The following is a 14,937-nucleotide window of genomic DNA, read 5'->3' as shown; positions in this document are numbered from 1 at the left end:
TTAGTATCACGGCTAGTCTCTTTCATTTACATCCTTTGTCGTTGGAGTTAAAAGGGAGACCCAGTTTATATCAAAATCTGCAAGAGAAATAGCCTGGTCAGTCTCCATGGCTAACCTGTGATTTTGTGTCTTTACCAACAACACAAGCAATCATCTCCTGGAAGAAAAGCTGTGAAACGAAGGGAAACTCAAAAGAACATTGACTTGAATTATTCAGTGAATCACTACATATCTTGCACATACACGAGGTAGAGAGTAGAAACAATGGCATCCTCCTCAACCCAATCATCTTCCATCCTCGCAAACAAAGACATCCCGTCATATAATACAGAATCACCCCTCCACCTCTATCACTTTACTTACAAAAATACCCCCTTTTTCAACCTTTTTACAAAACCTCATGGCTCTCACCATTGGTCATATCTCATAGATCCAGCCTTGGGTATCTTCACTACATCCCACTCCGTGGATTTCAGACTGCTCATATTTATCTCACAGAGAAAACCCTCAATGGCACTTCACAAACATCTTAGGGTGTCCACCCTGTCTATGACATCTAAGGCCTTCATCCTGTCAATGTCAAAATTTATAACAGGTACAGATGACAGTCTTCTGGTACCAAACAACTCTTTCTTGTTTCCATTGTTTCCGCTGGTGGGAGAGTGGCTGCTGCTCTTACTAAGCCTATTATGCTTACACAATCGGGTCTTTACTGTGTCAAATTCTTGGCTTTTACTTATTCCGGGGGTCAACTTTCGGAAGTTCACATCTCGTAACATCTCCTGGTCTTCCAATGTTAGAACAGGAGACGTGCTACCGGGCAACGACCCCAGAAGAGTTTTCTGATTGGGAGAGCGAAGTGGGGATTTAATTGGAGATTTGATACCCCCATTGCCCAGGGCTCTAGATTGGCTTACAAGATGGTGAAGCCAAACCACCAGTTCGAGAATGTAGGCTTCCGTCTTCTCCTTCTCAGCATGATGCAGTGTCTCTATCTTCAATAAGTCACTTTGCCCAGCTGGTTTCCGGTTGACCTCAGACCTGAAATGATGTGTTTTAGTGAAAAATAGACAACTCTAAATTTCATCAAAACTTTTATCTCCTAAGATTGTGATGAGCAGCAAAACTGCTGGTCATCAAATTTTACCAAATGGTGAAAGTGAGAAGGTTTAGGTATTGGATAGTATGCTTACCCTGTGTTTGCCCACTCTCCAACCCAACCAAACCCATGATGCGCCCTAGTTTGGACAAAAAGTTCATATCATGTCCATCAGTCGAAGTTATCAAATAACTTTCACATTAAAACAATGAAGCTTGTAGAAATGGATATTACTTGGTTGTGTTAGTGGCAATTGGAACAAGCCATTGCAAAGTTCTTTCCATCTCAACCTTGATCTGTGGGACAGTCATCTACAAGTACATGAAAATTGGAAACAACAGACATGTTAGCTTGTGAAGTAGGGACAAAACCCACATTGAGAAATCTTAAGAGAAGAAAATGAGCTATAAAATTGAGCAATAGGCTTGCTAAATGGTTAGTCTTTTGAGGATGGAATTGGACTCAACCCAATAGTGGTATTAGAACAGGTTGAGTGCATAGGCCAAGGACCAATATGTGATGCCCAGGTTATATGTGTATTCTAGGCTCCATAAGGTGAGAGTAAGATTGTTTGTGTCGTGGACACGTCACAGACCCGTTACATGTAAGCCATAGACATGAGGGAGAGTGTGATTTGGGTAAAATTCCTACATTAAGAAATCTTAAAAGAAGTGAACGAGAAAAAAGGTTGAGTAATAGGCTTCCTAAGTGGCTAGTCATTTTGGGATGGAACCTGGCTCAACCCAACAGTTAAAACTCATGAATGAAAGAGAAAGATTTTTTACTATTTCTTTGGACTGGTGTCATGAAAATACCTCTTCTTTGACTTTAAATGATTGTAACTTTGATCGTAATGCTGACTTTATACTTGGCGGAAGCCCTTGGTATAACGTGTCCCTTGTATTTGGAGGCACAGAACTTGATCGAGAGACCTGAACAAATGCTCCATCAAACATCAAGAAAACACACAATGCAATTAGACAAAGAAAAATAAAAGAAAAACACCCAAAGAAAAGAAATCTGTAAAAACCAAAATATTGAAAATAAAGCTGAAACCAAACTCTAGAGCAAGAAATTATTTACATGGACAGGCAATTCTCAAGTTTAAATGATGTCAAGGTTTTATTAGTGTGATACCCATTGGAGTCAAGAGATCTTAAATAAGCAGTCAAGGTCACCGAGGCACAGAAAAGAGGAAACTGCCAAGGCTATAGGCCTCACAGATGAATAGATTAATTTGATAAAAAAAATTCACCCAGTAAAGTAAAGAGATCACAAAATTATGCGGTTAAGTTAACTGAGTTACAAAAAAGAACAGCCAACACTGTAGGCCTCATAGATGTAGACATAGATCTACAAGCCATGTTAGCTGTCAAAAGATTTCAAAATGCACATACAGCCAATACTGGTATAAACATGGATAATACTAAAACAGCGAGCAACATTTTAATCACCTCCTTGAAAGACAATACCAGAATTACTCAAAAAATATCAGAGACAACCAATCTAATCCAGCAACACAATACATGGAGCAAAATCTTGAACTTACAAGAGTATCAATTTGAGTGATGATATTTGCATAATGCAATGCAAGACCAGCAGGCCCCAGTCTTTGCTGATTGTGCTTCATTGGTTTATCACTGGCATCTGCAATAACCAGTGAATACACATGTTCAGCCTTCTTTCTGGAGATTCAACATTTTCATGTCAAAATACTCTGACAAGTACAAATATATACACAAATATGCAAATATGCATTGTAAGGCATATAAAAAGTATCTTTGAAACAAAAAGGCAAATAAAAGGTAGTTAAAATTTCATACACATACCTGCACTGCCAAAGGCATCATGAATCTCTAGATGTAAGAAATGGACAATGTCGACAAGCTTTTCCATGACCTGTACTACACTGAGTGAAGTACTGTTAGAAATCAGTTGTAAAAAGTAGTTAATTATGAGGATGTAAATGTAAACAGAGTGTAAGGGGTGAAGGGTCATTAGGCTTTAGTAGAGGGCTAAAATAGTCAAAAGGTTAAGAGTTTATTAATTTTCATGAGGTGGGTATGTTAAAAATAGAGAAGAATGAGAGAGAGAGAGAGAGAGAGAGAGAGAGGCGAGACACATTTGGACACAATGAGAAGAGGGGAAAAGAACGTGTTTTGTGTATACCTCCTCTAGACTATCTTATATTAATAAAGATACGTTTCCTAATAACAAACTAACTCTACTTTCCCATTCACCCAATTACACCCAAAGATAGCATGCTAAATAAAACATTAAGGGACATAAATCAAACCAACAACTAAAAGGGAAACATGTAGATGTCCTCTTCCTTCCTTACTTGACTTTCCCTCTTCGAACAAATTCCACATGTGAGATTCACCTTAGACTCCCTTCAGGTTGTGTGAATGCTCTGCATGAGACTTGTCTTAGACTCCTTGATATGGTTTCTTGAACACTCCCCTCAAGCTAGAGTTTGTAACAAAGAAACACGTAAATACCTCATTCTATCCTAGTCCAGTGAGAAAAGAAATTTCCATGTCTGCTGCTGCACCAACAAGAGCAACTAGGACTCGGCTAGAATTCAAAACTTCCATCAAGTGAATTCAGAACAGCAAACACACACCAAAACACATCAATGTCTCAGCTCATAGCAGAATCAAGGAATTTAAAATAAAACAACGGGAAGACCAATCTCTGGACATAAAACGGCAACTGTAGACCATGGAAATCATGCACGAGGAGGAAACCAGAGAAAGTTTCTGAACCCAGAAAGTTGACTCAAACAAGCAGACTGGCATTGAAATCCTTTTAGAGCTAGGATTTGTTGCCTAAGTTAGAGGAACACTTTTCATTGCAGCAAAAAAACACTTTTGAGAGGCCATAACTGCTTAGTATGCATGACAAAGATGTAGCAGAACTCAGGTTTTGGAAAAGGCAGAATCCTTTGATTTCTGAGGTCACCTGAAGGATGCTGGATTTAACAATTAGCTATGAAGAAAAAGAAAGCTTAAACTTAAAACGAAAGCTAGACCCACCAAACTCGCAACTGAAAAGAATGGGTGTTGGGACAATAAAGACTCAAGGGAAAGAGAAAGACTTATCTTTCTTCTTCTTCCCCTTCTTTTTTTCCATCTTCTTCTCTTTCTCCTTGTCAGAACCAAGTCCGCTCCAATACCATATTAATTTTCATAAGGTGGGTATGTTAGAGAAAGAAGAGAACGAGAGAGAGAGAGTAGGAGGAGAGAGGCGACAGCACGTTTGGACACAATGAGAGGAGAGAGAACGTATGTTACATATTCCTCCTCTAGACAATCGTATATTAATAAAAAGAAGTTTCCTAATTACACATTAACTCTACTTTCCTAGTCACCCAAATACACCCAAAGATAACTTGATAAATAAAACATTAAGAGACATAATCAAACTTATAACTAAAAGGGAAACATTTAGATGTCCTCTTCCTTCCTTAGTTCGTTTACTTCCTCTTTGAACAAATTCTACATGTAAAACTTCTTTAACATGAGATTCACCTAAGACTCCCTTCAACTTGTGAGATATGTGCTGCATGAAACTCATATTAGACTCTTTGATATGGGTTTTCCAACAGAGTTAAAAGTAGTTGAAAAACAACAACAGGGGCATTTTGGTCATTTTACCTTGTCGTTATTTATATTTCTTGGTGTAATCTTGTTCTACATGTCAAACTATGTCTATGGACCAAATTTCATGTAAAGAGGACACGTAGCATTGGAGATATAGAGAATTGGGGTTTTCACTTAAAGTAGGGGAAATGATACCCTAAGTTATAAATAGAGGTTGGGGGACGTGACCCCTATCTTAGTCTCTTTCTCAATTTTTCTCTTCCCCACTTTCTCTCCCTCTCATTCTCTCTTCGACCTTCTTTCTTCTTACTTTTTTCAATAATGCCAAACAATTAGAAAACAGTTAACATAGTCCTAATCAGTTTGGAGTACTGTAAGTTCCTGTGTTTGAGTTTCCCTTTACAAGTAAAGTTAGGAGTAGGTGTTTAAGTTGTTCTAGGAAAAGATAAAAATTAAATTTCATCTTAAAACTCTATCTAATCTCCTACTTAATGAACATTTATTAAACGTGTGAGAATGCTTGGACAAACCTTATTTCTTCTCCTCCACAAGCTCCTATCTCTAGATATACAAGCCCTATTCTCTCTCAACTAATTCTCTTTTCTAGACATGCCTCTCTCTTTCCTCTTATTAAAATATATGTAAAGGTATTTTGGTCGTTTCCCTCTTTGGTACATATGTCTAGATGTAGTTGTATGTTATTTATCATATTAGGAGCTTAAAGTTCAGGTTTAGTTTAATTCTGAGTTGTAATTATCAAGTTATGTGAATTTAGGTTATGAGGGGTGATATTGTAATCTTACTCTATTTCAATTTAGCAATTTTATTATAAAGAAGAGGGGCTTGAATTTTAAGCCTGACAATTGCAGCCTCACGCACTCTTTTCTCCCTCTCTTTCTCTCTTCTCTTCTTTCTTCTCTTTTTTCCTCAAGTTTTATCTTGTTGACCCCTCTTATCGTTTCTCTCTCCCTCTCTTCCAGTCAAGCTCCACAAAGTCCAGACAACTTGCTTAAAGTATTTGGCGTCTTGCTCTCTTCTTGTTTCAAGGCACGACTGAATATTGAATATTGGACAAAGTTAATGAGCAGTCAGTAACTAGGGCTTAGGAGAGTAAAATTCAGAAGCAGAGCTGAAAATTGACAGCTAAAAGGAAAGCAGAAATTTACAGTAGCACCAGTCTGTTACCTCTTCTAAGATTTTAGACCACAGTGATTTTTTCTTCAGGCTTCTCACATGTTTCCTTTGGCTTTTTAAATCTGTCCTCAAAATTGCAAGGCTGTCTCCTACGAATGAAAAAGGGCAGACCCCACAGTTGTAGAATCAATGACCATGTGTATGTTTTTTTAGAGAAAAAACAGTGTGAGAATTCTTTTTCCTATTACTTATTTCAAGCAAAACGTATAGTAATTATAAGCATAAAAAGCATTCAAATGTAGAGAAGCTCACCTCTCTGAGAAGTATTTGTATTCTCTTCTTCCTGAAGCTTCCTTTTATAATCTTGCTCGAAACGGTCCAAAGCATGCAACTCATGGTACAGCTCCTGCAAAAGCAAATGAGGCATTGGTCCGCATTCATATGTTCATATCCCTTATCAAGGGCATTTACCAATACCCCAAAGTCTAGCAAAAAATGACAAGAAATGACTTCGCACAGAACCAACAAAATAAACTGCAGGCCAATATGCCAAATGGAACTTGCAGGGTTTTTTAGCAGCTGACTAAAAGGACCCATGTAAAACTTAAATCTGGGGGTGGATACAAGAACACAAGCACATTTTCAAAACCAAAAGAACATGAAACAGCCATCAAAGCTGGCCAAATAATAAATGTAATTAATCCTACTGCTCACAAAATTTCCAATCATGCTGTATCTTTTCACTTTTAAATATTTTTTCACATATTGGCATCTCAAAAGAAATCATTGTGGAGAGATATCTGTACTAGTCAAACTCCTAATTGCAGCCAACAGCAGGAAAGATTTAGGACCCATAGCCAATTAAATCACTAGAAATGGTCATACAAATAAAGAACATTCTATCCAGTCATTTTACCAACAAATGAAGTAATTCTAGTTGATAAGTCAATTCTTGAATCAATACAACAAAAATCTCACCCAAACCGACCAAGACCTGTACATTTTTTTATTTTAGTTTTTTGAGAAAGAAGACATGTACATATTTCTTTCTCTATTTAACAAAGTTTCAGCTACATCATAAAAAATAATAGTGCTAAAGAAATAGACAGGAACATGAGAGAAAGCCATCACATTTTCCTAAATTTCTATACATCCACTTGAAAATCAAATCTACAATTTCGTATTATCCCATAAATACTGCTCTGTCAGGCATTATACTAAGATTCTCCAAGTTTTTTTTTTTTTTTTTGAGAACTAAGATTTCTGGTGTATGATAAGATTCAAGATTCTAAAAGCACAAAAATGCTGCCAAATAAATCCATGAAATTTCCAAAGCTTTCTTTACATCCACTTGTAAATCAAATCCACAATTCAGCATCATCCCATCGATGGTCTTCTGTCAGTAAGATTTCTCAAACATGATAAAATTCAATGATCCCATTAATTAAGGCATACAGCCATAAGCAATAAGCTTGCAATTTCACAAGCTACAGCAGACATCACCAGTGATTTGGCTGTGGCCCAAATAACTTAAAGCTAAACATGTGTAAAAAAGATTATCAACATTATATATATATATATATATATATTTTTTTTTTTTTAAATAGTGCCGAGTTATATTAAAAGGCTCAAAGAGCAAGATTACAAGGATCAACATTATATTTCAAAGCAAGAAAAAAAAAAGTAACAATCATTGTCATCACTATCAAAATTTGTCCAACTATGTTGGGAGAGGATAATCTCGCTTTTTTCCTCCATCTCAAAAAATCACTTGCAACAATATCATCAAGTTATCATTTCAAAAAAGAAAAACAATATCATCAAGTTGCATTTCTCAAACTTCACCACTTTTTCATTACTTACTCACAAATATTATTTATGAAGAATAATAAAAATAGCAATAACTTCCTCAACACTACAATTCTAAATGTACCATGTCAAACCCTCACAAGATCTAAATCTAACTACTTTTCTATTGTTGCCACTACATGCTTTCTGCTATGTTGCTTCTTGATTCTTTTTTTTTTTATAAATAAAATTCCTTCCTCGTCTTGAATAACACAAGCATAACTAATATTAAAATACTTAATTTGAAGAGAAGAGTCCAAAGTTTATTCAAATGCAGAATACCCACAGCAGTATATTGAACTAGAGTCATTAATTGTTGCATCACTGCTTCAGCTTCCTCTTTTAGGTGCCTTTGTGGGGTTGATTCTAAAGCAAATCTGGAAAAAAAGAATTAAAAGTCAGGAAATAGAGCTTGTAAGATTAGGCAATTCAAAATAGGAAACAAAAAAGAAAAAGTATTAAAAATAAATAAAAAAATCAGGTAGTTACTTTTCAAAGTAGCGCTCCAAGTTGTGCCATTGAGGATCTTTACAACGATTTCCAAAACGAACTACTTCCCCAGAGAAAATTTTCAACTCATCCCTGAAAAAACCAAAGAACAATGATATAAATTATATGTGAGCTTACAGGGGGGAAAATTCGATAAAAAGTGCAGACATAAAAGAAATGCACCTCTTGTCTGAAGCAGCAATTCTTAATAGTTCATCCATATCTTTGGAAACTAGAAGTTGCACGCCTTCAGAAGGAAGCACAGCTTCTTTAAGATGCTTAATGTTTTCTTTCGAGAGGGATTGCATGAGATTCGCACCCTTAACAATAGTATTTGCAATCTCAAAGGCCAAAATTAAAATTTTGTTGCATTTTGTGGTCATGCCAGTGACAAATCCACTGTTTAGGTTTAAGTTGGTCATGCTGCTTCCCAGAGTGTCCAACACTTCCACGGCCTTCCCAAATCCAACAGTACCCGCTCGGCCAAGAAGTGAGCTAACTTCAGCAACCTGTTTTGCAAAACAAAGCTGTCAAGCAGGCTAGAACAGATAAATTGGCCACACTCCATGAGATCACACCAGGTATATGCCGGACTACCAAAATTCTAAAAAGTCCAGATCACCTTTGGAATCAATTGAATTAAAAACTATTTAGTAAGACAAAATCTCCTAATACAACAACATTGATATATGAATGTCCCAAATATGAATGGTCTGAACTAAAATACACCATACTACTAAATTTGATTGTCTTAATTTCTACAATGGTCTAAACCAAGAATCAATCTGACATAAGACTGGTCTCCATAGAGTTACCTACTCTTTTAAGGGCACTCATGTGGTCTGCATGGCAGACAGCTGGAAAACCTAGCAGGGTTGAAAATTTTATTAGCTGCTGCAGTATTTCCTCCTCCATCCTAGCAGAATCATGAAGGCAAGAAATGACAGAAATAACAATTAACAACTAGATGGAAATCTAACCCTCAATCGTAAGTCTTTTGATCTTACATATCAGTTATGGGTGGTACAGAAACAATTAGGTACACAACTAAATCCACCACACATAAATGTTCTTGCAGTTACATAGAAGCCTAAATTTAGTTTAAAAGATAAATAAAAGAGGAGTAACACATGAGTAAGAAATTATTGCAAGCCAGTGAAAAAACAAATTCCAGATTGTAAATATGCTTTTCATGACTAGATGTAAATCATGCTATCAGCATAGTTTTAATCGGTGGAGGGGCTCCATCTCCTACAAGTTTAACTTTTACTATGCAACTTTTTTAATTTAAAAATAATTACTCGATTTTTTTAATTTAAAAATAACTAACTCTTCGAGTAATTTTCAAGATCATTTTCAAATGCAACTCTGTACAAGTACCACAAGATTAGTTTAATTTTTCACACCTGATCATCCGAGAAATTCGATAAGCCCTTACTGTTAGACAGTAAAAAGTTAACATCTGAGAAAGCACAACATAGAGGTCCTATGGCTACATGCCTCATCAGTTCTTGGGAAGCCATGAATCCTTCTGCACCTTTTCCAAAAAAAAAACTTGGTTCTGACATCGACTTTTCATCCAGTTTTAGGTTGGATGAGCCACAGAAGTACAGCACTATACTGGTCTACCACTGTGAACAATGACTAGATTTCAAGACACCCTAACATCAGTGACAAAAGCCAGTGGAAGCGCTTCTAGATCTCTCACCTATATTTAATGTTAAATTGATTAATTCAACCCTTAATCTAAGGTTTTTCCCATTTCATTTACCAGCACACAATCTTGGTGCAAGCAGCCATGTTTGACCTCTGAACACTACATCACCCAGACCAAAGAAAAGGAAATACTTTAACCCGAAGCATCCTTTCTTAATCCCAAAAACATGCCAAACCTGTGCAAGATAACCTCACTAGTGGACAACTTCCCCTGGTAGGCCTTCCTAGAAATCATTCCACTAGAAGAATGCAGGCATACTGGGGAAAGTTTTGGATACAGGTGAACACACACCTAATTCTATCCATAATAGTATTAATGTGCTGGGTTTATTTCCCATCAGCAAGTTTGGTTAACTTTGTTATGAATGTGAGGAAAAGATAATAAGAGACTATTGAAGTTTAACCGACGAAGTAAATCACCTGTCCAGACGTCAGATTTAAGGTTCATATTTTTAACTGCATTGCAGGCTTCACAAAGTTATGAAATTGCTCTTATAGATGCAAAACAAAGGCCCACAAATTTATGTAAACAATTTAGAACTTACTGATCTCTTGATCTTTCACTATAGCATTTAAAAGAAATTCCATAAACTCAATAGCAAGCAACCACACCAGAAACGCAGTTCTAATGTCAAATCCAACAATCACTTCACACCAGATCAAAAGGTTGCTCTAAACTTTCACATATTTATCCTTACCGAATGGATGCCACACATATTTATCCTTAATGAATGGGTGCAACACATATTTACCCTTGCTGAATGGATGCAACTACCCTTAAAGATCAGGTGGCCTGGCAGCTCAGGAAACTTCATTTATAATGGGAGGTCAGTGGAATAGCTTGAGATTAGCATGTTCATTTGACTTTTGTAAGCACAAAACTCTGTTACATGCATTATGCTAACTCTGAACACAGTTATATCCGGTTCAAAGAACTAAACATCCATGATAAACAAGTATTTTTTGAAATAATCCAGGGTATGTGGTAACTAAATCATAGATGTATATGTATATGTGTACATACTACATAAATATAGTAAATAAGGAATATGGACTCAATTCGATATAGGTCAGGTGAACTTGTTCTCTAATTTAGCCACTACAATGTTATCCAGTGGCTTCAATGCACTCCTATTACACACTTTTTTCCTCATGTATCAGTAGTTTTTGTGCCATTTAAGATTTTTTACTTTTTCAAATTTGAAATGTAAGAATAAAATTGCAGGAACTGTTTAATGAAATACTGCAATAATCTTTTTTTTTTTTTGATAAAGATGTATTTATATTAATAAGATAGAATTTATAAAGGAAGAGGGAGCAAATCCCTAACAACAAGAGATTGCAGGGTTGCTCTCTGCTTGGCTAGCACATCTGTTGCCGAATTTGAAGATCTCGGAATGTCAGACCAAATACAAAAGAGTAGTGAGGTAATTTATAAAATCCCCGAAAGATGTCCCAATGGCGCCACGGCGGAGGGGAAGTACACTCGCACCAGCCAATGACCACCTTCGAGTCCCCTTCAATGTGAAGGGGACACTGCAATTGTCTCTGGAAATACTGTGATAATCTTGTAAATAAAATAATGTTCTAAAGAGTAAAAAGTTAGGTGCAACCAACCTGAGGGTGGCATTAGTCCAGCCTTCCAGGTCTGACGACAATGTCAAGAACCATGTTTGATTTAAAATTGCAATTTAATCACTTGGGGATTCATCTCTTTACTCACTGAACCACCCCCATTGATTTATTTCATATTTATGTCGGGGAACCTCAAAACAGTCCAGGCCTAACCATTGAACCAGACTCATTTTCCTCTGCATACATATATACATAAGTATAATGTTTCTCAATGACCATTTTCTGCTAGTTTCAGTAATAAAGCTGGTTCATCTAGCCTCTACAAAACTAGCAGAACACCAAGTCTTCAAACACTGGAAAGTAGACAAATTAAAGGCAAAAGAACTCTGAATAAATTCTTAATGAAGCAGAAGATGGGACAAGTAACATCTTCTGTGGAAACATGACAAACTAATGCTAGAGATATAAAAAGTCCAATAAAGATAGTCGAGAAAAAGGCAGACCCACCTCAGCTTTCAGCAGCCTGGCCATAAATTCTCTGAGAATTCTAAATGCATGAAATAATGAAATGAATAAAATCGCATAATAACAAAAGCATTTGTTTTTTAGGACATGCGATTCATAGTCAATGTTGCGTTTCCGTCTTTATTTAGTTAAGAGAGAATACGATAATGAAGCCCAAAGAAGCTTACCTTGATTGTGCTCATCTTTGCAGCCGCAGAAGGCTTTGACTTTGTTGACCTAGACTTCTGTGAGAAAGCCCGAGATAACTTCGGCTGGTCAGACACCGTGGCATCCTGATTATTATTGGTGCCATCACCAGGAGCATTCGTATCCAACACTGCAAAAGGTTCCACTATTTGCTTATTCATATCGCTTCCCATCTTAGTTTGCTTATTTGAAGAAAATCCAACAGATTTGTAAGCCATGGAATCATTCCCCATATGTCCATTAGACCGCTGAACACTTCCTCCAGGAGAATTATCCACAGTAGATCGCTTCGAGCAAAGGCCTCCCATTTTATTCCTGCAGTTTATGTGGGTCTAAAGGACTCGCGCCAGTGACTCAGAATTTCCCAAATCATCCGGCAATTCGTCCAAGCAAAGCAGACCATCACGCGGAAAAGTGGCAACCAAGTCAGTGGCACAAATTCAGAACTACATAATCCTTTTTAGAACCGAGATCACTTCTGCCCACTTCTACTTCGATCCATCCAAATGATTCTGGGAACAAAATCCAAACAATGAGAGCTCCAGACACGATAAATTATCAAATAAAACACTCATGACCACTTCGGTGACAAATCTAAGTAAATCTCAGAATAAGAAATACCACTAATGAATAAACTACCAAACGGATATTAGACAAGTCGAAGTGTAAAGAGTAAAGCAGAGAAGTAAATAAGAAGTTGAGGCAAACAGAACCCAGCACAAATCAAATACCCATCATCTTAGGCAAGCAACATTCCCCGAAGAACAAGGAAGGAAAGAATTTTCCAGTTCACAAATCAAAGCTCCCAGAAAAACAGAAGCAGGGTATAAAAAACAGCCAATCAGAGAAAAGATGGGGCAAAAAAGAGGCACGAATCAAATGAGAAATGAAAAAACTCCAGAGAAAACCATAAAAAAAAGAAGCCAGTAAGATACAAAATCGGTACTCAAGATCGATCAGAACCAGCTTTACCGCCAAGATACATCCTCAAAAATGCATCCAGCAGAGGGGATTGGATCTGAGAAGCGGATTATTCAAGCCATAGCTGTGTCTCCAACCTGAAAGAGAAGAAACAGAGAGAAGGCGGTACGGCAGCACCAAGTCCACCCACCGAAATAAGGCAGCCCCACGCACTGAGGTGGAGATGCAGCTGGTCAAAACGCCTTCAGTCGTTTTCGTTTAACCATGGTTAAGACTTGGAGACATCCCCTTAATTAATAGCTAATCTCTTCAGTTAAACAATTACACTTCTGGGTTTCCTACCATCTACACTCTACAGCATTTATACGGTTCATTGTACAAATATGGATTCTGGACATGCTGGCGGCGTCGATTTTCCTCCCTCGTTCAGAGTGAACAGTCAACAGAGAAAACTAACCGGGGTTTCTCTCGGGCATCAGATTCAACACTGAGGGAAAATATTCCATGGCCAAAACGAGAGATTAATCGGTAAAGAGATTCTGAATAACTGGGGTAATTTTAGGTTGTCTTTACACACCTTGGAGGCAAGAGTCCTGGATGGGAGAGAAAAGGAGGGAATCGGTCGCCCTGATGTCTGTTCAGGTCGCCGGTTTTTTTAAGGCAAGTGAGCGAGCGGAAAATGTAACAATGGGAGTCAATGGACAGATAAATGCAGACAGGAAATATCATATATCTGCAAAGGAAGGGCAATTTTGGCTCTGGCAAGAATTGACCCACTGGAACTGATTTGAGTAAGATCGTTCTTGCTGAATTTGGATTATACGAATCAAATAAATCGTGTTCAATTAAATTCGACCCTTTCTCTATCTAGAAACACTTCAAATGATAAACGAATAATTGATAAGCAAACAAATCTGGTTAATCGAACCAGTTAAGATCGTTCTTGCTTGAAATGTTGTTCCATCTAATTTTGATATAACACATAAGGGTGGGCACAGGTCGGATTTCCTAATACCCGAACATGATTTGGAAACCAACCCCATCCCCGTCTGGTTCCCCTAATATTCCACCTCGTCCCTGCCCCTCACCTTGTACCCCTAATATTTCACCTTGTCCCCGACCCTGCTCCCGTTCCCCCAACCCCGACCCATCCTGACCTGGTCCATAAATAAGTGCTTCGATTTCTAAGCTTCATATTTTCTTCCTTAAATACCCTCAATTAACTTTTTTTTTATGGAGGAAAAGTATTTAATCTTTATTTTTAAATAAAAAATATAAAAGTCCATATAAAGAGTGTTTTAAAATAAAATATTTGTTCCTTAAATACCCCAATTAAAATTAAGAAATATTTTTTTATTTATTAAACCTTGTATCATTTTAAAATAAAAGAGGGGCATTACAAGAATAAACACTTGCGTATTGGGTTAAGGGAAACTCATCCTTGACTTGAAACCCGACGGGGTTTATTTTCTATCCCCATCTTTCCCCCACGAGGTGAAAATATAACCTCATCCCCAGTTTTTCCGATTAGGTTGATCGGGTGCCCACCCTTTCCTATTACTAATAATCTTTTATAAATAATAAATTAGCAAAGATGGGAAATATCTTGCTCACTAATTAAAAATTGATTTTTTTTCTACCCCAAATGATAAATATCATCTAATTAATCACCAACATCCTTTATATTGAATATCTAATAATTGAATATAAAATTTAAAATTCAAAAGAAAACATTTGCGTTATTTAGTTCACCCAAGTAATATACAATTGATCTACATTGCCATTCTAACCAAATTGCTCAATCCCTAAAGAGTTGTTGGCCACTGAGCCAGATTATTG

At 37.0% G+C, this 14,937-nt stretch overlaps 1 protein-coding gene across 2 annotated transcripts; it reads right to left on the bottom strand.

Annotated features, from left to right (window-relative positions):
• Positions 1 to 185: 185 nt before the first annotated feature.
• On the bottom strand, positions 186 to 13,291 carry LOC137955883 (protein PSK SIMULATOR 1-like). Of its 2 annotated transcripts, none has more exons than XM_068803084.1 (13): positions 13,141 to 13,291; positions 12,159 to 12,689; positions 8,359 to 8,684; positions 8,176 to 8,268; positions 7,973 to 8,063; positions 6,151 to 6,244; positions 5,890 to 5,987; positions 2,929 to 2,998; positions 2,649 to 2,746; positions 1,915 to 2,031; positions 1,334 to 1,410; positions 1,194 to 1,238; positions 186 to 1,041 (listed from the first exon to the last, which is right to left on the bottom strand). In XM_068803084.1, exons 2-13 carry the CDS (start codon positions 12,483 to 12,485, stop codon positions 519 to 521), a joined length of 1,959 nt encoding a protein of 652 aa, XP_068659185.1. In that variant the 5' UTR covers positions 12,486 to 12,689; positions 13,141 to 13,291; the 3' UTR covers positions 186 to 518. The 2 variants fall into 2 exon arrangements, with proteins under 2 accessions (XP_068659185.1, XP_068659184.1); XM_068803083.1 differs by having other exon boundaries at positions 13,150 to 13,291.
• Positions 13,292 to 14,937: the final 1,646 nt, after the last annotated feature.

Source organism: Aristolochia californica, unplaced genomic scaffold (assembly GCF_029961685.1).
Source record: "Aristolochia californica isolate CCGP_79_NKW_82.1479 unplaced genomic scaffold, dmAriCali1.0.hap1 SCAF_2, whole genome shotgun sequence".
NCBI classification, from domain to species: domain Eukaryota; kingdom Viridiplantae; phylum Streptophyta; class Magnoliopsida; order Piperales; family Aristolochiaceae; genus Aristolochia; species Aristolochia californica.
This window is presented reverse-complemented; position numbering and strand designations above follow the sequence as displayed.